This window comes from Cygnus atratus, chromosome 13 (assembly GCF_013377495.2).
Source record: "Cygnus atratus isolate AKBS03 ecotype Queensland, Australia chromosome 13, CAtr_DNAZoo_HiC_assembly, whole genome shotgun sequence".
In the NCBI taxonomy this organism is placed as follows: Eukaryota; Metazoa; Chordata; class Aves; order Anseriformes; family Anatidae; genus Cygnus; species Cygnus atratus.
The window spans coordinates 19,244,673-19,272,571 of record NC_066374.1 but is presented as its reverse complement, the minus strand read 5'-3'; the positions used below and the strand labels follow the sequence as shown (position 1 = coordinate 19,272,571).

The 27,899-nt window shown below is 52.9% G+C and overlaps 1 protein-coding gene across 2 annotated transcripts; it reads left to right on the top strand.

Annotated features, from left to right (window-relative positions):
* On the top strand, positions 1-27,753 carry SH3BGRL (SH3 domain binding glutamate rich protein like). Of its 2 annotated transcripts, none has more exons than XM_035541961.1 (4): positions 1-359; positions 17,940-18,125; positions 21,082-21,162; positions 24,913-27,753. In XM_035541961.1, exons 1-4 carry the CDS (start codon positions 315-317, stop codon positions 24,943-24,945), a joined length of 345 nt encoding a protein of 114 aa, XP_035397854.1. In that variant the 5' UTR covers positions 1-314; the 3' UTR covers positions 24,946-27,753. The 2 variants fall into 2 exon arrangements, with proteins under 2 accessions (XP_035397854.1, XP_035397855.1); XM_035541962.1 differs by lacking the exon at positions 1-359 and adding an exon at positions 6,536-6,745.
* The last annotated feature ends 146 nt before the right edge of the window (positions 27,754-27,899 follow it).

Here is a 27,899-nt window from a genome sequence, read left to right as displayed (position 1 = left end):
CCCCGCACGTCTCGCGTGGTTCGTCGGGAACTCGCCTCGCCCCTTTCTTTCTCTCCCCCCTCCTTTTTTATTTATTTTATTTTTTTTTGATTTTTTAAACCGTTTTCCCCTCTTCCGGGCCGGCTGGCGGTGACTGCCGCGGCGGCAGCCCAGTGAGAGCGGCGGGGCGAGGCGGGGCGAGGCGCAGCCTCCTCCCTCCCTTCCCCTCCCTGCCTCCCTCCCTGCCTGCCTCCGGCTCGGCTCGGCTCGGCTCGGCTCCTCTCCTCACCTCACCTCACACACCCACCCGCCCGGCGCCGCCTCGCCCCCCCAGCATGGTTATCAAGGTCTACATCGCCTCCTCCTCCGGCTCCACGGCGGTAAGGGGCGCGCCGGGAAACTTGTGAGGCGGCCGGGGCCCTGCGGGGCTGGGAAGGGGGCACGGTGCGGGACCCGGAGCGCCCAGCCCCGGGGTGGGGGGAGCCGTGCTTGCAGCCGCCGGCCGTGCCCAGCGGCCCGTCGTGTCCGCCGGGGCTCCTGCCCCCCTCAGCGGGTGCGGGCGGGCAGCACGCCGCCGCTCCTGCCGTGTTGCCGAAGTTGATGGCCGAGTTGTGGCGCCCGGCTCGGTTCCGGTGGCTTCTCGGCCGTGTGTCGGGTGATGAACCGCGGCCGGGAGCCGGGCTGGGCACCGTGGGCCGGCACCGGGTTGTGCCGCCGGCAGGGCTCGGCGAGAAGGCTGTGTGTCTGCGTGTGTGCGTGTGTCTGTGTGTGTCTGCGTCTGTGTGTGTCCCCTCCCAGAGCGAGGCGAACAAAAAAAGTGCGAGTCTGCGCCTGGGGCCGGACCCGGCTCAGCGGCAGCGCCCTAAAGATTGCCAGATTTCTGCGAGGAAGATGCTTCGAGCCTAAAATCCGGGGGGGGGGGGGGGGGGGGTTTGTCGCATTTAGCGTGAATGTCGAAGAGACGTGCAGGATGCCAAAGAATGCAGTTAGTGATCGGAGTCTTCTGCTGCACGTAGGTAGGGGCTAAGCCGCCGGCTTCGTGATGCCCTTCCGTGTCAGCCTGCTGGAGGTGCGGGGTCCCCAGCTTCCAGAGGCCGGTGACAGCCAGGAGGAAGAAAAAACCCTGCCTCTTGCACTGAATTCTCCTTCCCCCGTCAGCACAGCTGCAGATCTCCAGTCCTCAGCAGCAAAACCAGCCGGCGGTGAGCTGTGCGGCTGGAGGCTGTGACAGGGGCAAGCCCGCGTCGGGCTCCGCTGGGGGAGAGGAGCAGAAGCGCGTCCCTCGGGCGTCCCCGCGCTGCTTCTCTCCCCCCGTCATTTTTGGCGGCCTGGGTGCTGCTCCTGACATCGACACGCTGATGCCGGTGACGGAAAGCTGGTGATTATCCCATGCCGGTCTTGAAAGTGCCTTGAAATCCGGAGTGGCTCATTTATGAGGGGGGGTGGAAAGGAATTTCTGCTGGCTTCTTGCAAAATTATCAGCGAGAAGGAAAGAAGCAGTCATTAGCAAACTGGAAATGTAATTCTTCCTTTCTAATACAGCTGTTAATAGGTTTCCAGATGACGGACTCTGTTGCTGTAGATTCTTATCGGTGACCTCTTAATGGCAGTTATTGATTTTGGGTTTGCATAGTGACACTAAGCTCCAGGGATACGGCCACTGATCTTGACTACATTTACCTGGTTTTAAATGAGGCCTTTAATTATTTGCTAAGTGGTATCTGCCATGGTGTTTTGTCTGTGTGGATTGTGCGTGTCACGAGACTCAGTGCTAACATCCCCCTCCCTGCCTTTTAGGGTCCCTCGTGCATCCTTGCCCATGGAATTTGGATATTAGCATTGGCGTGGTCTGTTTGTATGAAACGTAAGCATAACATACGCGTAATTGTGTTTTATTACATATGTATGCCCAAGCCCAGGTCCAAAGCGAGTACAGCTGAAGTGGTGTCGCGGTAATGAGCAGGACTTGCACGTTCTCGGTTTACTCAGCACACCAAGGGTGTTTCTGTTGGCAGGGCTCGAGCGTACCTCACCGGGTGGCTGTTTTCTTTCTGGTATAAGAATTTGAATTGATGCTTCAACTTAAAGCAGAACAGAGAGGCACCTTGCTGAAGGGAAAGTTTGAGCGTTCGCCTGAAAGGCGCTCGATGGGAATCAGTCGTTTTCCTGTCCCTTAAAACAAGCCGCTGGTGAGAGGGGCTGTGCCCGGAGGCCAGAGGAGCCTTACCGGGTGCTGAATGTGAACTAATCCACTTGGGAAATGGAAAATCCCCATCAGTTTGCTGCAGAGGGGTGGAACTGAGTCAAAGTCGTTTCCAGCGCAGCGACTGAAGTGGGTAATGTCAGCCCTGCCAGGCGGCTCTCGCTCCTGCTACGATGGCTCTGTACCGCCAGCAGCACCCGACGCGGGGTTACTTCGGTTTTTGGAAAGGTTAATTTGCCAGAGTAAAAGCAAACCAGCAATAAGTATAAAAGCGCCTCCTTCCTAGAAAATGACTGCGTGGTTTCTGTAAGTTGGTGGAGCTTTCGCGGGGCTCTGGGAAGCATTATCTCCCACCGGAGGGGAAGGGCGTTGCGGCTGCTTCGCACCTTGCAGCCTCGGGCCGTGAGTCTTGGAGGGTGCCCAAATTTTGTGGTCTTTTATTGGCAAAGGAATACTTTGTTCTGCAGGATAATTTTCCATATCATATTGTATAAAATGTTTCCCCGAGGCGCCGTTCTCTATACTGTTTATATTCAATAGCATGTATCTGTGAGGGGAAATTGCTATAGGACGTTCGTGTCTAAGCAAAGGCACCTCAGAGTACATTTCAAGGGATTTCTGGTGAAGTACGCCTTGCTGTTAATTCCTCTGTAGCTGTGTTGTGCGGCGTCTCATCATGGGTGGTACTGTGCAAAGTGTGACTGAGCTGCCCGGTTTCCAGCGCGAGGAGTTAGTAAGTACACGGCCTTATCTCTGTTGTGCTTCGCTGGTTGCAAAGCCCGGTGTTTGTGTTTGCTCGTGGCTTTTGCTTTATACCCCGGGTGGTGAAGGTAAAGGTGGCTGCGTGTGGTGTGGTTTGTCACTGTGCTTCTCAGACGTAAAGATAACCGAATGTACCGAAAGTTTATCATTAAGGGCTCAGGCAAGATGTTATAACTGCAGTCCTGCTCCGGCCTGCTGTTTGGATTTCGCCCAGGAGATCGGAGCGTCATGGTTACAGCTCAGTCTGAAGGCTGTATTTGGAAGTCCCGAACCAGCAGATGCCCTTTTCCTTCACTCTTCCTCGGGGTGGACTCCGTGCCGGTGAGCCCCAGGCCGGGACGAAGCAGCACGGCTGGCTGTAATTGCGGCGAGGAGCTGCAGGCACCGGCCGCGGGAGTCCAGGGCCATCCAGGAGCCTCTCCGAGGGACGCGCAGCCCAAGTGAGCAGCGCTCCTCAGCGCGAGGCGGTGTTGGAGGCCACGAACGCGAACTGGCAGCCGCAAATGCCACATTCAGGAGCGCCCAAGCGTTGATCGAGCGGGGACTGCGCAGGCTGTGAGGCTGAATTTGGCTACGGGCTTCCGTTCAAATCCTCTAAGAGGCGAAAGGAGGAGAGGCCAGGGAGTAATTGCCACTCCTGCTCCGGGAAGAAGGATGCGGGGACTGAAGAGGCTGAATTGCTCTGGTCTGTGATTTACCCCGTTGGCATTTAGGTACTTTGTTCTGTTTGGGAAGGACGTTGCTCCAGCTTCCCTGCAGCACCAGGAGAACTTGTGCGCGCCTTCCCGAAGGCAGCCGGACTGCCGCTTCTGTCGATCCCCTGCGGGAAGGAGCCAGCTGCTTAAATTCTTCTCGGGCTCGCGAGCGCTCATTTGTTGCCAGCAACTGCACCAGTTGCCACCACAGGATTTGAGAGCTCCGGTGCCCTGGTGCGAGCCGCGGCGGCGTGCGGGAAGCCCCCGCGTGTTTGGATGGTGTGCGGCTCCGGATCCGGCCCCCGGCACGTCTCGGGCTCCCGCTGGTCGGGGGCGGCTTAAAGAGGAAAGGAAGTCTGAGTTTATTTTTTCATTTGCAGAGTCAGGGATGGGAGGGTTTGCGGCTTGGTGTTTCTTTTGTGCTGTTTTCTTGTTCGGGAAAGGGTCTGGGTCTCCTCCCCGCCCGCCGGGAAGCACAGAGGAAGGCAGCCTGCGCTCTGCCGTGCAGACACCTGCTAGCCATGACGCCTACTCTTCTTCTCTCCTCCCCAGAAGCACCTTCTGGTGGTGCCACGGATGTACAGCTGGCAGCGAGCGCCTTCGAGAGCGCTTTGGGCTGGAACCGAGGCAGAACGGCTCAGAGGCAGAATGAGCGGGGCTGTCTGTGCCCACCTGCTCTCTCCCTGCTCGTCTTCAGCAGCTCGGGGCTTTGCGAGGGCCGGCGAGGCTGCTCCCTGCTTCTGCAGCATTCCCCCAAAGTGACAAACGGAGCTGGCTCTGTGCAGGCAGCCTCGGGGATATCCAGTGATAACCAAACTTCATCTCTCCCTCTCTCTCTCCAGGACGAGACTCGCTCTGAGTTCGAGCTCTCAGGGCAGAAGACACGATGCGTAACACGAATCCAGCGAGACAGCCGGGGTGCCTTCCATCTGTCTCGTGGCTGTCCCTTTTTTTTGTATCACTGTTCCGAACTCTAGATAAGTCGAGTGTTTTTTCTTAAAATACAGCTTTCAAATCCCTAACGGAGCCAAAGATTAAATTGGTTGCGGTTGTTGCCAAAGTTTTAATGGACCGAAATAAAAAACATTCTACCGTGCTCAAATGCAAGCGGGTCCTGGGGTGACGCTCCACAGCTGCGGCTGGAAGGGGTTTTGTTAGGACTGCCTGCCGGCTGTGTCTGCAGCCACCACGGTGCTTGTCCCCAGGCAGGGGGTCAGGATTTGTCCCCCCCAGTGCTGCTGGAGCAGGGAGGGCCGGCCCGGGACGGAGGCTGAGCACCCTCACCTTGCACCGTTTGTCCCGGCGCCCGGCTCCCCCCAGGCGTGTCCGTGCAGCGTCAGGTCCATGCTCAGCACTTCTGCAGCGTCTGCAGAGCCGAGCAAGGAAGTCCTCCTGTCTCGAGGCATTAAAGCTACGCGCAGAAGATTCCTATGGAGTTGGCATGCGTGTAACGAGTAGAGGATGCCAAAACCAAGAGTCTCTGCAGGGCTATTCTTAATGCTCATTCCTCCCAGGGAAAGAGGGAGCGGGGAAAGAGGAGACAAACGGAACCAGGCGCACATCGATAGGTATCAGCTGTTCAGGCTCAAGGCAGAACTGAAATAGTGCCTTTGTGATAAGGAGAAGGGCTGAGGATGAAGGGCTTCCCGTCTCGGCAAGAGGGACGGGAGCTCTGCAGTTTGGAGCAGCTGAAGGGGCTTCGTGTGCCCCACGGCACTCCTCCCCACACAGCAAAGCTCAGCTGCGCTTCTGTAACCCCAGCCATATTCAGTTTGTGATTCAGCGTAAAGCACCTGTGCTCATCAGATACTTCATCAAGCCTGAGAGAGTTTTAATTGTAATGCTGCTCTTGTTTGCTCCAGAGAAAGCCTCCGTCCAGGAGCACGTCCTCTTCAGGGCAGCACGGCAGGAGGCTGTTAAGCCTCAACTTCGGAAGGTGGGAAGGGGGCATTCAAGCTACCAGAAGAGAACGTAAAGAAAGGGTCAGCGTCAAGGTGCAGCCTGAGGCAGAGCTGATGCTGTCTGAGTGCAGCTGAGGCAGTCTTTGGTTCCGGCTTACAGCTTCTTGTTGGGCTCGGTTTTGCCCGTGAGAAGTGAGTGTGGTGATTTCTTTAATTAGATATGTGAAGGATAATTTTATTTGGGCTCCTTTTGCGCGCGTGAGTACTGCCAAGCCTTCAATTCTGGAGGCGCTCGAGCGTAAAATTGTGAGTATGACCTGTCAAGGGATGTGCTGTTTGAGGTGCTGTGGCGCCGGGGCAAAGAGAGGAGCCAAAGGCAGCCGGATTTCCAGAGAGAAACTCAGCTGCTGGGGGATAAGAGGGAAGGACTTTTCTTGGCTTGCGTGATCGATTACACTCCAGTTATATAAAGCAGACAATGATTGAGAGTTTGTGACTTACAGGCAGCTCGTGCAGCGCACAGGAGTTACGAGGAGGATCTCGCGGAGGTCTGTGCAGGTCGGCATAGTCCCAGGCAACCCGGAGAGACACGAGAAAGGTGACGGAGGTGTGAGCAGCCCACCGAAGGAGGCGCCGGTGGGAAGAACCAGCCTGTGCAGGGCTTGAAGCTGGTTACAAAATCCCCTATTAGTGGTATAAACAGTAGGTGAAACGTCGGGAATTCTTGGGACCGGGGAGAGCAAAGTTAGGACAGTAGCGCTGCATGAATCTGTGGCGGGTCTGTGTCTTTGTCAGGCCGGGACGATCGCCACGAGCGGTGTGACAGCGCCAGAAGAGATGCTGGGGAGCGTGAGGTGAGCGCTGCACGAGGACGGCCAAATAAGGTGGAGCTCTGTAGCAGAGAGAGGGGGCTGAAAAAGCACAAAAAAAGATAAAAACCACGTCCGGCGTGGGAGAACGAAGAGGAAGCGGTTGCTGGTGACTCCTCGCAGCGCAACAACGGGGGGAGAGCGGGGAGAAGCTGGGTGCCTCCTTTGGCAGCGTGCAGCTCGGCGGAGAGACGCCGTGCCAGAGGGCGTTGCGTGTGGCAAAAACCGCACGGGTTCGGGAAGCAGCGAGACAAATGAAGGGGGAAAAAAGTCTGTGAAGGGCTATTAGGGCGATTAAAGATAATGACTACACCTCTGACTCTGTGCTGCGCGTTGGTGAGTCTGGGAGAGGACAACGTGGGGTAGTGCTGCGTGCTCACTCCTTTGGCGTGCTCTCCCCTGGAGCCTGTGGCTGGTGGAGGCAGGATGCTGGGGAGGACAAGCGCTGGATCTGGCCCAACAGAGCTGTTCTGCGCTTGGACGAGCCTGGCTCTGCTCCCAAAATCATGTTAGCAGTTTGCACTTAAAATATGTGAGACCGTGTTGTCCGGGGACAAAATGTTTGCTGGAGAAGGAAAGTGTGTGTGTGTGTGTGTTGGGGATTTTTTTGGTTTGTTTTTAACTCGGTGTTTACTACAAATACCTGCAGTTCTAGCAGTGTTAGCAGGCTTTGTAACTGGAAGTTTCCTTCGAAATGTAAACGGGCTGTGAATCTGTTTTGCATTCAGGCATACCGATGCGATTAGGATCTTACCTCTGCTTCGCAGACTCAGATGCTTTGAGAGGCTGCAGACATGGGAGGAACTTTTAACTGTATTTGTCCCCTGTATCTTAGAAACCAGGAAGAAAATAGCAGAGGTTTAATAATAATTCTGCTCTTGCTTTCCTTCTGAGCAGCTGCAGTTCAGCGCAGGGCTGTCAGACATGTCACAGGAGGCTGTTGGCTATGCAGTAGCAGCGGGCAGACCCCGAAATCTCAACATTTGGGCGCTGAAAAACTTTGCGTAGGGAAGCTTTGTCGTTAGGTCTCCTATTTGACATCGTAATGAAATCCTCCGTGGGCTCCAGGTCGGGGCTGGGCTGTTTGGTACGCAGGAAACAGAAGGGATTGCTGCTACAGACAGGTGACTCCTGAACATCGTGGCTTTGCAGCACGAGCAGCAGCTGCTGGTACACATCACGTTTAGGCCTAGACAGTGAGGCAGATGTATCAGAACCCCTGCTGCCGTAGGTCAAAAGGAATTGGCGAAGCCCAGTGTAAACAGCAAGCAGGCAGCCCCCGGGGAAAACAATAATGGTTTTCACATAAAGCCCCGGTTTTATGAGACTCGTGGTTTCCAGGCAGGTTTAAACAGCGCATCTGTGTTCACCTCGCGGGATGAACCTTTGGCAGCGGGAACGTCGCTGGGAGTTTTGCCATGGACTACAGCAGGGCAAGGTTTCACTGAGGAAATCCTTAATGCCGCTTGTTTGAGATCGCTCCTGTGCGCGTGGTGCGAGGCTGCTTGGCCAGAGCAGCTGGCAGAGAGGGCCAGGAACAGGTAACTCTCGGTAACTCAAAATATATCCCAAAGCTTTCTCGGGGGACATGGATGGAAGTGAAGTTGCACTGAAGCTGATTTATGGATAATAGGCGTAGGATTTTTTTTTTTCCCTAGGCAGAAAATACAATATTTATAAGTAAAAAAGGAGGCACAAAATAAAAAGGGGCAGGTTTGCAAACTCGCTTGTTAGCGACCTGATAATCCCGATTAGGAACTGCAATTCTTTCCCAGCCCGCAGCGCAGATAAGCACGTCTCATGGTTCTGCTGGCTAACTCCGCGAGACCTTTGGACTCGAGCGGTCTTCCTCTAAATTTCTGTTTCCTTTACCCCGTTAAAGCGTGTCGGGAGGTGGCCGAAGGACTCCGCTTCACCTGCAGGGGACCGAGGTTTGAGTTGCACCCGCTGTGAAAAGCTCGGAGGAGGTCCTGAAAGCTCTGCCGGGGGATGCTCGCTGTAGGAATTGACGCCTGTACGAACCGAGGAGCAGCTGGATCCGCGGCTGGGTCTTTTGTGGGACCAGGATTAGCAGCGTGGAAGGTGCTAGGACAGCCGTCGTCCTGCCGGCAGCCCAGCATGAGGCTGAACACGAGGGGAATGCAGCTCGCTTGGCTGCTCGCCCAGGCGTGGAGAGCTCCGTCCTCCAGCACGCAGCAGCTGGGGGACTCGGCCTTTCAGAAAATAAAACGCAGTTCGTGTTTGTCTTAGGGCTCGGTCGTGGTATGCGAATGCTAGCTTGCACGGAGGCAGGAAGAAGCCCGTGGTTTTTGAAAAACGAGAGAAGACGACAGCAGGGTGATGAGAGTGAACCCAAGACGACGCCGGACATCGTGGGAGGCTGTGGGGTGGCCCCGGTCGTGGTGTGAGCAGCGCCATGCCCTGCCCGTGGGGCGGGATGGGTGGTGGCAGCTCCCCGTGGCTGTGGGTGGGAAGAGTTGGGGGAAGGACCTTACTGTGATGGAAAAATGTGCTGTTCCTGGAATTCCTGACTCCGGGCTGTCACCCGAGAGGAGCCCCGCAGAGCAAAGCCCCGGCAGCAGCCTTCTGGGCCGAGGCAGCAGGGGCTGGGCAGTGCTGCTGCTCCTGGCGGGCAGAGGGCAGCTCTTGGGAGCTTTCTGTTATGGTAGGTGGGTATTTTTGATTAGGAAAAAAAAAGCTTTCTTCTCTTCGGATAATTTGTTTGGTTTAGTATTAGCCTAGCAGCCATCCGAAAGACTTCTGCTAAATGGTGCCTCTGGTGTGTGAGTTCTTCGAGGGCGGAAAGTGAGCAGGAGCACCTGGGTGTAGAGCAGGATCCCTGGGGCGTACCGTATTTCTTCTTAAAGCAAGTTTTATTTAAAGGTGATGAATACCTGGCAGTACAAAGGCAGTGAAACAGCGATTCATGCTGTAAACCTTCACTCTGGTCAGTTAATTGTGTGCTCTCTGTGTGCTAAAGCAACCCCCAGCCTGCAGCCTCGTGCGGCTCTGGTGCGGGGCGACCTGGGGCTGCCCCCAGCTGCCTCCCCAGCAGGCACCAGCAGGGTGCTGGCAGGCAGAAGAGACGCGGCCTTCGGGGCAGAATGACGTGTGACCACCACTGGTTTTCTTCGACTCTAATTGCTGCCCTTCATGCTCGTCTACGGCCTGTCCCGGAGCCCCTGTACGGCCAGGAAGACAGAGGAGGAATCGTCTCGGCCTGGAGCGAGGCTGGCGGAAAGAAGCGGGCTCAGAGGCTGACAGCGGTGGTGAGATCCGGGTTTGCAGGGCGCAAGCTCTTTGTGCAGTTCCTGGAGCAGGCAGTCGGGTTTGCAAAGGCACCCACAATGACTCTTCACCCTTCTGTCGTGGCCACAGGGAGAACTTTCAAGCACCTCGGTATTTGTCGTGTTCTGGGGAGTTTTCAGCTGTTCACGTGGTGCTCAGCCTGACTGTCTGGCTGGAGATCGGTCTTGTGCGTGTTAAGTTGCCTTGTGGTCAACGTTTAAAGCCTGTCTGCGAGGCTGGGCTGGGGTTTGTTTGGTCCTGGTTGTAGGAACAGCCAGAAATGATCCCTCACCCAAATACCGAAGCAAGCAAGTGATTTGGAAAAATGAAATCACTGCGAACAGCTTAGGGGCGGACGCTGCGAGGTGCGAAAGGCTGACCCAAAGTTACCCAAGGAGTCTGTGGCAGAGGTGGCCTACCCTGAGGAACTTTCTAGCTCCTCCGCCCTGCCAAACCTCCTCCTGGCTGAGGACGTGCCAGGAGCGGGCATCTGCCTCCTTCCTCCGCTCCTCCTGGCGCTCAGGAGCTGGCCTAGCTGGGCGCCCCCGGCCGGGGGAGCGGATCTGCTTCTGCTTAACCCCCCCCGGAGCTGGGCTGCTGTCGCCAGGGGCACGTTGGGCCTTCGGGGGAACGCAGCCTGCCAAGTCCCGAGGCTGCTGCAGGAAACAACGGCACGTAATAACCGCGGGGCTGAGGTCGTGCCGCGGCTCCCGCCTCGTTAATGGCCAAGCGGGATGACGGGGCCTGTATTCCCGCCGTAGGAGGCTCGCTCTCTGTTGGTGTTGGAGCAGGCGAGCGGCTTTCAGGCTGGCGAAAGTCAAATGCCACGAAACCGGCTGAGAAAATTGCCGAAGGTCAATTTATGTCGTGCTGCAATAGCAGCTTGGAATGAGCGTGAGGACGGTACCTCACGGTGTGAGGACGGTGCCAGCGCAGGGCCGTGCCTCTGCAGCTCGTCCCCGTTTCTTCAGGCTCTCATCCGAAGCAAAGCTCAGGCCTGCAGGGTAAGGGTAAGGTGATCCTCCCTCCCCTCCAAACCCCCCAGCTCCTGTCCCCAGGGTGATCCCTGCACAGGCTACCTGGGGCTCCACGGCCTTGAACTAGGGGAAACTTCTTCAAAAAAGCGAAACACGTGAGAGAAATGCGTGCGAATTGTAACACCGTAAGCTAATTCGTATTTGCGGTGAATCCTTGCAATAATGTTTTGCATTACTTCTCTTCTTGGAGTGCTCCAGCAGGCTGCGGCTGCCCCAGAGGGGGGTGTTTGGCATCCTGACTTCCACACCGCTTCCATTTGGCACTTTGCAGAATTAACAGAGGCCTCTAAAGCAAACGCTGGAGGGATGCTTTTCCTTTTTTTGGTGAGGAAACAGATATCCTGATCCTGACTAAAGAGAGAGGGTTGGAGCCAGGAGGTTGCATCTCATCTGCTCGGCCACCCGGACTGCCCGCTTCTGTGCGAGTTGTGCCTCGGGCCGGTGGGCTCGTGGCGAGCTGGACCTTTGGGCAAGACCAGCCGGGAGCTGCTGCTGTGGTACGTGGGCTTTGGTGGTCTGGGGAACGTGAGAAAAGCAGCCAAAACCACCTGGGGGGCAGCGAGTATGGGGGAGAGTTGAAGGAGCGTGCACGATGTCGCCCTGCTTTTCACTGGGGCCAAGAAAGAGAAGAAAGATTTGCTTCTGATTTTGGTGGCTTCAGCAGGAACCGAGTTGGGTTTTCACCTGACGGAGATCATTTCCATGCCCCGGAGCAGAATCTGACGTCGATTAAATGGGACTTTTATAGATTATCTTCAGGTCTTGGTGGTGGTGAGATGTTCTGCGTGTTGGCAATGCTGGAGCACCTCAACAGCCCCTTGAGAAGCAGGTGTAAAGGGATGAACAGGCTCTCGCCCTGCCCTCCCAGGTGCCTGGATATTATTTGTTAAGAGCCGAATTTGGCTTGGGATGTAACGCAGTATTAATCCTTCAGGTGCCTTCACAGAAAGTAAGCTTAAAACACATTAAAAAGTAATCAGGCCTTCATTAGGCGGCGCGGCTGCAGCTGCTTGCCAGGAGCCGCGAGGATATAAATAAGGAAATGTTGCTTGGCCTCGCGCTTGACGGATGGGCAGAGGGCTCTGCTTTTGGCCGCTGTGGGAGGAAAGCAGCCGAGCAGATCTGTGATGTGGGGCAGCCAGTCGGTTCTGAGGCCTTTCGGGTGTTTTGGTAACTCTTCCAGCCTGACCGCAGCAGAGCTCGGTGGAACGGGCTCTTGTGTGTCAGAGCGCCGCGGCCTCTTCGCTCGGAGTTTCTTGAGGTGGGATTTTGCAGAGTTTCAGGCCTCGGGTTGTTGAACGAGCGCGCTTAAAATGGCGTTATAATCCGTAAAAGCAGCTCTTATTTTTGTGCTCGTGAGCCAGCTTTTCCCTTCATGTAACTTCCTACAGCTTCTGGAGCACGCTGCGGTCTGCTTTTGGGCAGCGCAGGCTTTGCCCTCCGCTCAGGTGGGCGGCTCCGGGGCACACCCCGCTGCGAGCAGACCGCGTGCTTCCAGAAGCGATGCAGCCTGCAGGTTGGGTTGCAAAAAGCTTTCGCCAGCCTGGATCCTTCCCCTGACGCCGCCCTGAGTGGCGGCTTTGCGTCCTTTCAGCCCCGGGCTTTTTCCTGGGTGTCCGCGTGTGAGGAGCAGGAGCCTGGCTGCTGCCCGAGCCCTGTGGGGCAGGGAACACCCGGGGGCGAGGGTCGTGCCCACGGCAGCAGCTTTTAAAGCTGCTGGGGACAACCCAGTGCAAGGCAAAGCCACTGGAGAGCTGTGCAGGATGGGTGCTGATGTGCCACGGGCTGTCCCGGAGGGAGAGAGTGAGTACGGAGAGAGCCCATCTGGACACCGCCTCATTTCTGGAGGGGAAAAAAAACAAAACAAAACAAAAAGAAGCACGAGTACAGTATGAGCTTTTCCAGCCCCTTGTGTTCAGTGTGGGTCACATAAGTTCGTGGTGGTTTTAGCGTGTTTGTCCTCATCGTTCCTTGCAGACCAGAAGCCCAGCGCTGCAAAAGCCAACGATGGCCTTGCCGCGTGTCGCGCGTGGCTTAAAATAGTCGGACAAAGAAGAGGTCGGAGCCTCGCAATGATAATTGCCCAGACCTAAAAATAGGTGGATGTTCTGCCAGGCAGAGGGAAGTGAGAGAGACACCCACAGACGTCCCGCAGAGCTCTGATCAGGTCCTGCGGTGCTGCAGGTGCCTTCCACCCTTTGGCCTCAGCTTACAGCGATGGTGACCACCAGCACCGCCAGAGCTGGCACCTCTGAAGTTTAAGGTGGTAAGGGGAGAAAAATCTGGCTTGTTCGTGTGAGTGGAAGCCACGCAACTTGTGTGCAAACACCTGGATCCTTGAATATTACAACAGAACCACAGAAAGCTCTGATGGAGCCTGGGAAGGAGCCCGCTCAGAGGCGTGCTGTCGTGCTGTGGTGCCCTGGCTGTGGGGTGCGAGCTTCCAGGGGCCGGCAGGAACCCCCGGCCTCAAAATGCTGCGGGGAGTTGCCCACAAGGTTCGTCGTACTGCGAGCTGAAATCCCCGCTCTGCCTGCAGCCGATTTCCAAGCATCAGCTTCTGCGCCAGCAGCCTGGATGAGGAGGGCGTTACCGTCAGAAACGTTAAAAGAAACCGGCGTGCAAAAAAACAAAGAACAAGCTTTTTTTTTTTTTTTTTTTTTTCAAAATCCCGAGAAGCGGCCGCGAGTACCGCAGGCACGTGAGGAGGGAGAAGCCGCTGCTGCCGCTGGACATATTTAGCCCGCCGTCTGCGCCACGCCGCGGGCTGGGAATGCGAGGCCGGGGCTGGGAATGCGAGGCCGGGGCTGGGCAGCTCAGCCCCTGGCAGCCCCGCGGGGCTCCCTGCAGCTCGCTGCTGTGCCTTGGCAGCGGCACGGCGTTCCCGGGGCCGCCCCGCGCCCCAAAAGCGCGGCGCTTCGGGGGGTCACCGCCTGGGCTGCGGGGAGCGAAAGGATGCGCTGCTGGCCGCCGCTCGCTGGCATCGTCTGGCGCTGGGCTCTCCCCGCTCGGGGCTCAGATCGGAGCTGAGCCACCTTCGGAACGAACCCCGAGGACTGCTGGTGCCAACCCTGGCTGCAGACAGGAGGGTCGCCTGGGGGTTTGCGCTTCTCCACCTCTCTGCGCGCAAGAGATGTCCCGAGTGATAGGAGGGATCGCCCCCCTCACGACAAAACAGCTTGCTTAAAATCATCGGTGGCTCAAAATGCAAACCCCTCAAAGATTCGGGCTCTTTTCCTTATCTACAGTCCTGGCTGAACCCCCAGGGCTGGAATTGGAAGTGGCAAAAGGCTTTTAAAGCGGTTTTTGTCTGTAAGCTAAACTCTGGCTTCGCTCTGATGTCTCCCGGTGCTGCTTTGAAAAGCGAAATAAAAATCGGGGAAGCTCTCGGCGGTGGGCTGGGAGGAGGGCACACAGGCACACGTTCGGTGTGAGGGATGAGTTGTACCTTTGCAAAAAAAAATCCGTGTTTCTTCCCTGCATGAAAGTGAGGATCCGGGGCCCCCGGGAATGCCCCGCGCCGTGTGCCAGAGCCGCTCGCCGGGTGAGGGCAGCCGCAGAGCTCAGGCCGCGGGCTCCGAGGCTTCCAGGGGCCAGAAATAGACTTCCAAAACACGTCTCTTGTCCAAGGGGGAATTTCTTTATAAACTGAAGAAATAACAAGGCCTAAAAACAAAACCCTTCTTGGCCAGCGGCGCAGACTAGGCTATTCTTTTCTACGCCTGTGCCTGCGTACACCAAACAAGAAATGTCTTTGAAGCCCGTTTCAGGAACACATTTAAACAAGGGTTTCCTTGCAGCGGGGCAGCGCAGAGAGGCGGGCTGGGGCATGGGCAGCTCGCAGGACCCCGAGCATCACCCCCTGCCCTCCGGCTGGTCCCGAACCACCGAGCTCCCCTGCTCCTACGGGACCTGCTCCGGGGAAGGTTTCGGCAATCCCGGCAGCTTGACGTCGTTTTCTTCCACTGCCGCAGGTGCTGGGATGGCTTTGGGCGAAGGACTCGTCCCGGCAGCACGTCGGCGTGTTACCCAGCGCTGTCAGAAGCCTGCCGCTCGGGGCAAGTTGCTGCGAGTGGAATCGCTTCCTTGGAAGTGACCTCAAATAACGGGGAGAGGTTTTTACTGTAGTTGGAAGTGTTTGCTAAAACAAACAGAGGGCCTTGGATTGCGAATCGATACGCCTGTAGGTTAGCCTTGGTGAGAGAACACCGGATATTGGCCCTCTTTTTTTTTTTTTTAATATTATTTATTATATTTATTATATTATTTTTTATATTATTTATATTATTATTAGTAGAAAAGATTTGAGGGAGAAAAACCATTTTGAGTCACAAGTGCCACAGCGTTTTGTGGGAAGTGCTCTGCCCATTTTGGGGCTGAAGCTCCATTTTTGGTGGATACGGTTTGTTGCCCAGCATCACCCCCCTCTGCTCCTGACAGCTTTGATGTGTTTTTTCTTGCGTTCCTGCTGTCATCCAGGGGTGCAGCTACATCCCGGAACGGAAAATTAACTTCTGGTGTGGATTCCAAGGAGGGACGATACTCGTTCACGATCCTAGCTACTTGCTCTCAGGGTGTTATTTTCTGCACGTCCTCTGTTGAAAGGCTGGTATTTCGTGGCTGCCTTCTAACTGGAAAGGACGAGAATCTTGAAACGCGAGGATTTCTCTTAAAAACAAACCTCTTGGAACCATGAGCTTCCAGTCTTGCTTGTGAAGGTTTTGTATGCAAAAGATTGCAGGTTTGGGGTACGAGTTTGCTTAACCTCCAGTCGCTTCCCGTAAAGCCGTTTCTCTTCGTGGAGCAGACACTGAAGCCAAACCCGAGCGAAAATAGATTAATTTGGCTGAATGTTTCCCTTCAGCGTTGGGCCAGAACAGCTTTAGACACGGCAGTTGTTTGAGCAACGCCAGGAGCAGTGTCTGGAAGCGCGTTGAGCGGCGCCCGTGCCCGGTTAGGAGCTCCCGGAGCTTTTTTGGGAGGCCGGAGGGAGCTGCCCGTTGGTGAGCACCCCCTGAAGGTGGGGCCCGTCCTCCCTCCTCGCTCCTTCCCAACCACGGGCAGCAGGAACCAGCTCCCAGGCTCCTGTCCTCGGGGGAGCGCCTGCCCTGTCCGGCGAGACGAAGCACCCCGGGGCGGCAGCAGCGTCTGCGGCTCTGCTTCAGGCGCTTCCCTCCCAGCGCCTGAGATTCATGCGGGTTTTCTAAACAAAATCGCATGGAGCGGTGCCGTCTGGCAGCCCCGTGGCTGTCCCGCCCAGCGTCGGGGGCCGCGTTTCTGGAGCTTTTAATGCTCTGCGCGAGGAACCGGGAGGAAGGTGGCGCCTCTGAAACCTCCGACTCATTTATTTCGTTGGCCGAAAGCCTGCGGTTTCAGGCTAACGCTCCCTGTGTACCAGCACCCATTCCTCCTCCTTCCAGGGCATTCCCACCGCCATGGAGGGAGAATTACCTCCCTTGACCATAGGCGGGTGGTGGAGCAGGAACCAAAATGCCACGTTTGCCTCCCACACGGTGCCTTTTCTAGCAGAATAAGCACGAGCCCCTCTCCAGTAGCTGCTGCCGGGCAAGCCAAGCGGGCTGTCGGCTGCAGTCACGAAGCGGGGACCCCGTCGCGCTACCTGCCGCTCAACAAACGGCTCCGGCAAGCCGGGAGGTTTCTTGCAAGTTAAAGAACTGAGACTGGTGGGATCTGGCTTCATCTGTAATTTGCAGCTGGTGGGAAACGGTTAATTAAAGGGTAATTAGTTGGGGAGGAAGAAGCCTGCGTTTATTCCCAGGTGGGCCCGTGGCCTTGAACGCTGGCTGCCGGCGGAGCAGTTTACAATTACAGGGACCTTTCCCGTATTCCAGTCCTACGGAATAGCTGCTGAAGGAAGTGCCGCCTCCTTGCTCTTTGACCCTTATAACACGACGGAGAAAAACTTTCCCCTCCTGCTATGAGCCTTGTTATTAAAGGCAAACGAGGAAGTCTCTTACCGGTGGATGCGAGCGTGCTGAGAAATGCTCTTGCGCACAGCCTGTAACATGAATGACCTCCTCGGGGCGAGCTTAACCTGGCCGATTTATTTATTTTCGGCCATGATAAAAAAAATTTGCTAGTGCACAGCAACGTTACTCCGTTGGATCCTTCTGCTGAAGGGTGGGTACCCGGGACCAGCACACCGGGAGGAATTCATTGCCGCGGCTCCCGCACCCTGCACGAAGGGAGCTGGAGGGAGGCCCCTTTGTGCTGCACTGCGGTAGATCCCCGGGGAGCCGTCCGTCCTGGCTCCTAACAGACCTCTCTGAAGGGAACACATTTCCCACGAAGTCCCATTTTTGCCTTGTTGCCCTGGATGCGCACGGTTATAATTTCCCTTACGGCGCTAAAGTCACGCAGAGGAAGACCAGAGCACAAGCAGAACGTCTCTGCACCGGGAAGTTAATAATTCACGTATGACAGGGATAAAAACCACCTTTCCTGTCCATGGCCAGCACCGTCTTCGTTTCACAGATCCCGCTTCTCGCTCGGGTGCCGTGTGAGCACGCGGGGGACGAGCTGTGTCGGCGGGGGGGTCTCACCCGAGAGCTCTCCTGCAGGGCAGGCGAGGCCGTGGGGGCAGAGCTCGGCGGGTTCTTGTCCGGAGAAGCAGGACCCAAAACTGCTTTGGGACCTGACTGCTGGCGAGACTCGGTGCGGCCTGTCGGGAAGCTCTGCGTTTGGCTGTGCAGACCCTTAAAGCTCACAGCACTGCCGTCTGTACAGGGGCAGTGCCCCTACCCCAGCCCGTTCGATCCTTCTGGAGACGAGTCAGGGGGTTTCTTGTGAAGAAACCCTCCCTGTGAGCCTTGCTGAAGACCAGCCCTTCGTTCAGGGAAGGGGTTGTTAAATCACTCGGCATTCAGCACCTACATTGGGTTGCAGATTTCTTAAGATGTATAAAGAAAAGGGCTTCTGCCTTCCCCGAGCCCCCGGCCCACCCGGCTGGTTGGGCTGTGCCTTCGCCACCTCCTTCAGGCCCGTGCTGTGTGTGTACATCACCCGCAGCCCCTCGGGTGGGGCTCTTTAGAAGATACTTATTTTTTTTCTGAGAATTTTCTTCCAGTTTTCATTTTCAGCCGGTTTTGTACCCCCTTGTTTCTGCACTGAACCCCAGAACTGCAAAACCGGCAGCAGGGTTTGACTGATTTTGTTTCTCTCCCTCCCTTCCCTCTTTCCGACAGATTAAAAAGCAGCAACAAGATGTTTTAGGGTTCTTGGAGGCCAACAAAATCGAATTTGAGGAAAAGGACATCGCCGCCAACGAGGAGAATCGGAAATGGATGCGGGAGAACGTCCCAGAGGACAGCCGGCCCGCCAGCGGCAACCCGCTGCCGCCGCGGCTCTTCAACGACAGCCGGTACCTCGGGGTAAGGCTCGGCTCGGGCTGATTGTCACCTCCCCTTGTCCTCGTGCTGCCGTTTTGCAGCACTTTATAGAAATCCGGCAGCGTTGCAGCAACCTGCAGCAAGCTCAGAGAGCTGCTCTGCCTGCACGGGGCTTTGCGTGGGGATTTCGGATCGCTCCGGTCCGCTGTTCGTCTCCCAAAAGATGTGCTCCTATGAAGCGATGCCTCCCACGGCAATAGATGAGTTTTCTGATCCTTGGGATGAGTCTTCGGGTGCTGCTTGCAAAATGAAGCCCGTTGCGGTCCACTTACTGCAGTGCTTTGAAAAGATTAAAAATCATGTCGCGAATACAGTTCCTGCCTGTAATTATTTTAATGCTTGATCGAAAGCATGCTGCCCTGCAGCACTTGTACTCAGCAGGCCATGCTTGAATGATTATTAGATTAACTGTTAATTTTATTTTTAAAACTTGATATCTTCTGGAGAGAGCTCACGGTGTGCGTCGTTCTGGTGCTGTGGCTTTGTTTCTAAGTCGTTTCTAAGTCTGGTCCTGAGCTCAAAGCCTGAAATTCAGAATCTGCCAGCTCTGAACCTTTGCGAGGTGATTCCGTGGCCAGTGACAGAAGTGATTCCTAACGCACTGCCATTTTCTGTGTGTCTGTGAGAAGAGCAGAACTTGAAGTAGTGCCCACAGTGAGCTAATGTACCGCTTGGCTTGCAAACTGGTGCTGATGGTTTGGACGTGGACAGAGCTTGCCTTGGAGTGACAAACGTAGCGATTAACGGCCGTCTGCAACCGAAAACGGAGAAGGGGCGAGTCATGAGGAGCTGAAAAGCTCTGTTCAATTATCTCTATTGAAAAAGAAAAAAATAAAAAAGGCAGAAATTTCTGTACAGGTAGGAAGTCCAGTTGCAACAGCATCACCTTCCTTGGTACACCAGAGCTGTAGGCGTGCAAGCAGATCGCTGTGCACTTGTTCCTGTTGCCGAAATTTCTGCTGCATTGCTGCAGGTGTGCAGCAGAGCAGGGCGCTGCCACGCAGCCGTGTGGGACAGGGAGAGAAAAACCTTATGCTGCTAAATTTGGATGCTTGCTTTTCAGAGATGCTCCTAACGGATCCCCAGCTGCAGCCCGTGCGAGTTCTTTATGCCGTAATTTCAGGGAGAAGGGTATAGATGTTTCAGGCTGGTTCCTGCCTTGTGTTTATTTCATCCCCCCCAGTTTTGCCAGGCGCCACTTTGAACTTTTGAAGTGTGGTGAATCGATGTAGCTGGGTCCAAGTTACTACAGTTCAGCTTTCCGAAAGGCAGAAGTTATTCTGAACCTCTTTACAGCTTTACTTGCTTCTCCTCAAGCATGAACTTCCTCGTTTGTCTCATCGGATGCGGTGGAACCGGCAGAGGTGGGGGCGAGCTGCGTGTTACCGGGCTGTGCGTGGCCGCACGGCAGGGCTGTGAGTGCAGGCGCCGTGTATCAGCGAGCTGGCACAAACCCTGCCCCTTAGTCACAGGCATTCCTTTCCTGCTGGCTGCTACAAAGCGGCCTGCTGAACTACGCGCCGGCGAGATAAACACCCCCTTTGTTATCGAGCGGCCCCAGCGTATAGCAAGGACTGTCACCAGGGGGGCTTCGGGAGGATTTAACGCAGTCGTACGCGTTTGTATCGAACCAGCACCCGAATGCTCCGTGTGCAAACGGAGCAGTGCTTTGACATCCCTGATCTCTGCGCTCCAGCGCTCAGTTCTCCCAACTTCCCCCTGTTCCGGCCGCATCAGCCCCTTCTGAGGGGCGCCCCAGCCCCGCACACGCCGCAGCTCCTGCAGCCCTTGCCGTTTCTCAGGCTTGCAGCAGGCGTGCAGAGCGCCCTGCCCTCAATGGCAGCTCCCTCCCCGACTTCAGCCCCTGACTGAGCCTGCTCCGAGCTGCCGCCTCCCCGGGGATCTCTCTGCCAGGACTCCTGCAGCAAAACGTTCCCCAGCAGAGCTGCGGAAAGCCCGTGCTGCTGCTCCAGTCAGAAAGGCAGAAAAGGGACGACATAGGGCAGATACGTGCTGAGTTTGGAAACTGGAGCTGGGAAGTATGTGGTAACTCGGGCAGCAAGTGGACTTGCACAAACATTTTGGGCTCATTTGGTCAGTATTTGGCAACTGCTCTTGCTGAGCCACGCCGGGCTTTCTTTTGCTTGCTGTTTCCTCACTTAGCAGACAGCTAAGCTGTGCTGTTTGTAAACCATACCCAACTGCATTCTCTCAAATACAGCAAAGTCAGCGAAGGGTACTTCTTATTGTTTAATTGTTTTCACCTTAATTTTCTTGGAAAGTGGCCGCGTGCATACGTAGAGCAGCCACAACGCCCGTGTTAATACAGTGCCAGACAGCGAGAGGCAGAGCCGTGCACCTTTTCGCGAGGCTGATGCTCTAACTGGGCTGACGCTGCAGCGACCGCTGTACGTCTTCAGCACGTGAGTAGGACGGTTTTACAACAAGCAGTCTGCCCTGATTTCATTCGTTTGTGTAAGCTCATCATTAACGGCAAAGTGTGATGAGAACAGGCATAATCCTAGTTTGCAAGTTTGAATTTAACTTCCAGGAGTCACTGTCCACAGTTGCACAGTCGCTGTTACCAACGAGTGACGGCAGCTGCGGACATCGGTGCCTGGCATCAGTTTCTGAGGGCAAGGTGTGGGCTCAGCCTGGTCCTGGAGGAGGGCAGACCATGGATTGCTCTAGAGGCTGTCGCCTTGGGAGAGGCTGAAGCACCTCACAGCAGCATCTTGTTGCTACAGATCCCGAAATTCCCAGCTCGTCGCTTTTCAGACAGTGAAACCCTGCGGTATCAGCGATTTTGCATCAGGCCACAGGAAGCAGTTTGCTCGGTGCGGGTTGGGTAACACAACAAATTGTGCTCCGATTGTTTCTCAAAATTAACACTTCTGTCTTTTGTTTCCTCCCCCCGTCCCTCAACCCCGTCATGAAGGATTACGAAGCCTTCTTCGAAGCTCGAGAGAATAACGCGGTGTATGCGTTTTTAGGCTTGACTGCGCCACCTGGTTCGAAGGTAGGTGTGTACACTCGTCACAGTAAACCACAACCTGTATTTTATACCTTGTTCTTTTCTGCTCCCGGCAGGATATTTCACATGTTTCTGTGGTTGTCCCAGTGAATCTCCCTGCTGGCCTGATACTCAGTCTCCAGAGACCGGCTTTTAGGCTTCCACATCACAGCAACACGCTGTTGTTATGTGCTGGTTTATTTGGAGGATGCGCTGTTCCCTGGAGGTATCTTCCTCCCCCTCCTTCTACCAGAAAAACTCCGTGTTCAGTACTGATGTTCTTTTGGTATCCTCACTGTGGAGCCACCCTGCAGTTTTCCAAGTTAACAGAAAAGCTTTCATCGCTTTGGAAAAAAAGAGCTGGGTCGAGTTCTTCACTAGTATTAATTACCTGTTTTACCATTAGATTTTATTCTTTTTTTTTTTTAATTGCACGCTCCTGGAACAAGAGAAAGAGTAGTTAATATTTGTACTGACGAATGCACAAGAAATTTGGATGAAAAGATATTGCCATGAAAAAACAAATTATTTCAATTCAGTGAAAAAAACTTAATTAATGTGAAGCTCTGTTGAGATTTTTGTACTAGAAAATACCTTGGAACCGGAGTCACTGTTTTTGAAATAATACAGTCTTACTTCAGAGTAATTTTTTCCTCCAGCTTGTTATCTGAAGCCTTGTTTTCCTTGCCAATTACAAACTGGGCTGCTGCTCTGCGGATGCAATGGGCTGGAATTCTCCTTTTGATTTTGATCGGATAGGACAAGCCTGCTTTATACGTTTCACTTGAGGGCAGCAGGATCCTCCAGGTCACTTCGGTTTTCGTGTTCCAATGGATAAACACGCTGTTTCCTTTCAACTTTAGTCATGTAAGAGTTGAAGGTCACAGTGTGCACATCGCTCAGAGACCTAATTTTAAAGGTGGGTGATGATCAGCTAGTATTAAGCATTAGAAGCTGCAGGTCAGACAGAAACAGACAGTTTGGGAGCCAAGCTAATTCTAGCGGTAACTCCACTAGTGAGTGGTGCAGTGAGGAAACACTCTGCCTTGTACGGGGTTGCAGAGAGCAAACCCTGGGATGTGTGCCCCAGCCGCACACAGTTCGATAGTTGTTTAAATCCTGTTTGAATCTCTCGGAACATCTGCACAATGTTGCACGAAAGAGAGAGCAGGATGGAGCCGAGGAGAGAGAAGGCGGCCCTGAGACCACGGGGGGCAGGAAAGCCCTCGCGTTTCCCCTCACGTGCGAGGTCTGGGAAGTGCAGTGGTAGCGGAGAGCAGCTGGTGCCGTGCCGAATCGGGTCATCTGTCTCTGTAACATTTATAAACATCGCTGCTTTCCTAACCTGCTACATGGGTTCTCTGGCAGAAACAGTCTGCTTGGTTATTAGTTGCCCTGATCTGTCCTCAGGGAAAAAGAGGAGTTCTAAGGAGGAGGAACACGAACGCAGTTGTTCTCTGCTGTGTTTTCACACTGCCTGCTGCAGCTCGGGGAGGCGCGTTGGAGCCGGTGAAGATAACCTTTGCATGAGTGCCCTTGTGCCCAGCGCATTCTGCAGTTGCTCCGGCTCGCGGTATCCACCCCACAATTACACGATGTAAAAGGCAAATCAAGCTGATTGCCTGCTGCCAAGGAGGAGAAACTGATTTGTAGATGCTGAAATTGGCATTTAGAGCAGAGCTGCCTGCCGCCTGGCTCTAATGGTGTAGTTAACACCATCGTGCATGTTGCTAGGGGAAGGGAGAGGAGCGGAGGACCAACCTGCGTGCGATTGCACGAGAGGATTGCCTTGGCAGCAAACTTCCATTAAAGGTCCATTTCCATCAGTTTCCATTGATTTGGAAAGGTGATCGCAAATGCAAAGTTCCAGCATTAATGCTAAAGAAAATTAAGAGAAGGGCTCAAAAGCGAGCATGGAAATGCAACTAACTGTTTTTGAGCGCGGGTGGTTTGTTCCTGGGAATGAGAGAAATGCCAGGAATCCTCTTCAGCTTAGCGGCGCCTGTTTTGAAGATATTTATTTGATCCTGCATTTTCTAAGCAAAAAAGAAAACAAAAGAAAGAGGCTAGGTGTCACTTCCGTACTGCTTATGACTGCTAACGGAGTTGCTGCGAAGCCGGGAGAACCATCTCCTCTTTGTGACCGTTTCAAGAAGCACTTTATTTTTTTTTTTCCCCGGGCTTTGTCGTCTTCTCTCATCTTTTCTCCCTTTTCGCCTGCCTTTTCTGCTGGGAGCTCACAGGGTGCCCCGGCACGAGCAGCGGGGCCAGGCGGTGACGTCCCGGCCGCGCTCCTGGCCCGCGCGGTGCGGCCGGCGGCGCGGAGCGGGGTCGGGGAGCTCGGCAGACCTGGGCCTGCGGTGCCAGCGAGCGAGCGAGGCCCTTCCCACGCCCCTGCGCTGAGAGGCAGCGCGATGGGACGCGCGTGGGCAGGCAGCCAGGAGCAGCGGCGTGACCCACCGCGTCTGAGATACCAGAGATATGCGTGGGGCTTCCTGCCCCGCAGGCTGGGGTCACTGCCCGCGTCCTCTCTCCGACCAGTCTTACGGGCTTCTCAGAAGTTCCCTTCTTAGTCCTCCCCCTTTTTCTTAAAATGTTTTTGTTTTCCATACCGGCTCACGTTAACAGTGATGTTGTCAATCCGTTATCTTCAGTATTTCTGTGCAGTCACCAAAGCAAACAACTTCATTACGTAAAAGCTAAGTTTAGCAGATTTCCTTTAAAATAAACCACACTCTCCACCCTGAAGGGCCGCAGCAAGAGCACAGTGACTCTGTTCATCCTTCTGTAGGCCACGTTGCTGCTAACAGGTAATTAAATTAATCTTCAGTCAGAAGGATGCTTGTAGAAACCGTTTTCAGGAAAAGAAATTCCTTTTACATCTCTTCTGTAATGTTATTTTCCCATTTGTGTGACCGCCTTACGGAAACCAAAGACTCAAAAATGCAGGCTGTTGTTTTTTAATGATCCTTCTGAGCTGTACTGAGAAACGGTAGGGGCTTCTGGTGTGCCTGCTAACCTGCTTCAGCTGCCCCCCTTGCTCTCAGCGGCTTCATAGGAGCGTTCTCACGTAGCTGAAGGGCACCAGCTCCATACCAGGTCCCTCAAAGCGCTGCGGGCAGGGAGCCCTGGGCACGAGGAGCAGGGGGCAAAGAGCAGCCCTTCCCGAGGAAGGCATCCCTGCTTATCAGCCCTCTGGAAGGCAAAAAGCTCAGTGGTTGCTGCTGGTAGTTTGGTTGTGTTTAGTTAAAAATAAATGATAAATAAATAAATACCTCTCCCAATACCTTTTTTTTTCTTTCCCCAATGTGGAGACTCTTTTCTTATATATGTAATATTCTTATCTATCCCTAGTTCTTCAAGAGGTCTTTGACCTCTAAATAGTTCTCGTGTCGTAACACGAAATGAGGCATAACTCATTTTATCTGTTCTTCTGTTATAAACGTTCATGGTCAAAACCAGCCCTGGGCGTGCATGCCAGGAAGCAGGGGGAAGGTGAATAACCAGCACACTCTTGCAAGTCCTACTCGAGCTAGGTCAGAATTGGAGGTTAATCCCGTACCGTATGGGACTTGGTTTATAATGTTATAATGTAATTGTAGCCAGTGGGGACTCTGAGTTGGGTTCAGTGCTGTTTTGTTCTTAATCATGTACTACTGCAATTTTTTTGTCATGTGTTGGTGCCTAACACAGGTGTGCGTAAGTTGCCATCGTTTACAAAGTACTAATTTATGTATTTCTGTTCTGCTCTTTCAGGAAGCTGAAGCGCTGGCAAAGCAGCAAGCATGAATTTCAACTGCCTTAAATGTTCTGTAAAGGGAATTTCCACAGCTTTTTATAAAATAGTAAAATTGTCTCTGCTTCAAGAAATATAGATGTGATTTCTAACATTTGATTGGTGCTTGCAGCATTCACCGTATATAATGCAAATCTGAACACAATACGAAAATGTGAACGTAAAGGTAGAAAGCACAGGGTGTATTATTACTGAGTTGTACGCATAGGAAACTGAAGCAATCGGACACGAAGGACTTTCACGTAGTTTAAATTGTCTTGGCAATTCGTCTATTTTGTGTAAACTCCAAAAAACCATCGTTGTACTAATAATGCAGATGTGGTTATACCTAGGGATCCAGCTATGTAAAATATGGGAAAAAAAGCACCAGTAGCTCACACCCGGTCAGATACTAGCTTAGTGCCTGAGTTGCCTCAAAAACGTTACGGAAATACCCCGTGATTTTCAGCCTCTTTAGATTCTGGTTTCGGATGAAATTGTAGGTGGTGTTGTGTAGTGTAACCATTGCAGTCACTTTTGGAAGTTACGTTTGTTCTTTTGTAGGATGGGTATTTAAGATTTGTATCGTAACACGCTGTACAGATGATAACAAAAAAAATGCCATGTATTTCTCATTTAAGTGATCCACGTGGGCTCTTTTGACAAAGAAAAAGGGATTTGGGCACTGGACGGCCTTTCCACTGGCAAGCTGATCAGGATAGCTAGCTGCCTGAGCATGCCTTCAGTACATGTCTGCGTGCAAGGGTCAGTGCACATTGAAGAAGTATGTCCTAATTCCCAGGCAATGTTGCAAATAAGCCAAAATGGCCAGAAATGGCATTTCCTTACCTGTGTAAGGGTGAGCGCCTTTAATGTATTTCTCTACAAAAATACCAATTCACACTGCTTATAGTACTAGGCATCTTAATGCATGCTCGAGTAGTCAGTAGATTAAAATAGTATTTTTTCAAATTAGTAAAGTTAAATGGTTGAACAGCAAGAACTATTGTAATTATCCAAGATTTTTTTTAAGGTCTAACAACTTATTTCCATTGCTATTGCCATATCATGAGGCTATTACAGGAGCCGCGAACCTATTCAAGTGTCTTGTATTGGTGAATTTACCACGTGCAATATTAACCTGTCTGTCCTCCCAGTGCTCGCGAGGTAGCGTGGATTTCTTGGCCGTGTTCTGCGAAAACACAAATAATTACAAGTGCCCTCGAGGATAAGAAACAGGTTTTAAAAATGTGTGGGTAATTTAAAATGCATTATGCACCACACAATGTACTTATCCCCCAAAAGCATCAAAATACAGGTAGAAAGGTAATTAGTCCTTGCTGTAATTGGAGGCTCCTTCTAATTGCTCTGCACACACACATTTTGGTTTTCTTTGCTTTATGAAGGAAGAGAAACAGGTGGCACAGCTCAGCAGAAGGCTGCAGCGTATCATGACAACGCGGTTAATTTACGCTTATGCTGTACGACATACGCAGTGCTTCTTAAAGACGTTACAACCTGGTTCACAGTTCAGAGCTTTAAAGTCTGAAATTAGGAGCAGGGTAAAAGTAAAAACTGGGGTTTACAAAGATGGTCTAAAGTGCAGTAATTAAATACTTCCTTCGCATTTCTTTGGGGCTTCTGTTCATTCAGGGAAACTGCTCGTTTTGTCAACATCTGTTGAAAGAGAGCTGCAGCTTCTTGCTTTGGTTGGAGCGCAGCTCTGCTTCTAGAGCGTTCGTGAGGAAACTCCCACAGATGTCAGAGCGATCGGGATCAAGCGCAGAGCCAAGTTAGTTAAAATCATATTTATTTCACATTTTATCTGTTCTGATTTGGGAGCCAGGGAGTTGGTTTGGAGCTTGTGCTTAAAAAAGCAAGCACGCCATCAAAATATACATGGATAGATTAATGTTGCCTTACCTTCAAGATTTACACACACATTTGTGCTTTTTCATTAACAGGCTTTATCAGTGATTAATGAATTTTTGTGAAACTTATTTCTAAGATCTTGTGGAAGTTGGGTTGCTTTTGAAGCCCGGTGTCTGATCTTTGTTGTTCACTGTGATTTCGCCTTTTTAAACTGAGGTGATTTTTCTTTCTTAACCCTGGTGTAATCTTTTTCTATCTAAATCAGTGGTCAAGTTTTTGAGAAAGTATTTAAGAATAAATACTCTGTGAAATCTTGTGAAGAAAGTGGAATTTGACACGAGTCACTTATACACCCATGCTGATTTGCTGTGTTTCCTGTGTGAAGTAAGTAAGTTTTGTGAACTACAGGCATTATTTTCAAGAAGCTGTAACTGAGAGTCGCTGCCAAATTGTGTCAGCTCAGCGACCCAAAACATGCTGAAACAAGGTCAGCCTCTGTTTCTGATGGTCAAGAAAACTGCCAAGTTAAGAAAGCAAAGTCACTTCCCTCGTCGGGTCCCCCATCCTTGCCATATGGTAGCGTTCAAACTGTATCAGCATTCCTAAGAAAGCTCTGTTGAGAAAGACTGAATTATTTCTTTGTCTGGGGAACAAGGCACCAACACAAACTGAAAAATACCTAAAATATTTCTTTGTTGTGGGGCTGTGTGTAAAATGTGCATTAACTTTGATGCGGATACCTTGCTTGAATTTAGGAGTGCTAGGAATGTGTTGCCTATCTGCTATTTTTCTAGTTCATATACCTGTCTTAGGTTAATGATGGGCGCAAGAACTGAATTTGTTCGTTTCTATTTTTTTTCCTATGTAGATGGCCGGCAATGAGGATTTAACTTGTAATATTAACCATTCCTGTATCATTCCAATAAAATTGTTTTAAATGCTTTCTCACACTATGGACTTTTTTGCTCGTTTTGTTTATGGTTGGAAGCGGTCCTGTGAGTTTCAAGAAGTGCAGTCCTCAAATGAAAATATTTGATTTTAAAGTACGGGATCTGTACAACAAAATGAAAGTTAAGCATCCACTGCCGCACGTTAA

Excerpts from the sequence above, each read along its gene's own strand:
- SH3BGRL (XM_035541961.1), top strand. The coding sequence starts at position 315 with ATGGTTATCAAGGTCTACATCGCCTCCTCCTCCGGCTCCACGGCG. Across the intron at positions 360-17,939 it reads CCTCCTCCGGCTCCACGGCG|ATTAAAAAGCAGCAACAAGA; the intron begins GTAAGGGGCGCG and ends TCTTTCCGACAG. Across the intron at positions 21,163-24,912 it reads CTGCGCCACCTGGTTCGAAG|GAAGCTGAAGCGCTGGCAAA; the intron begins GTAGGTGTGTAC and ends CTGCTCTTTCAG.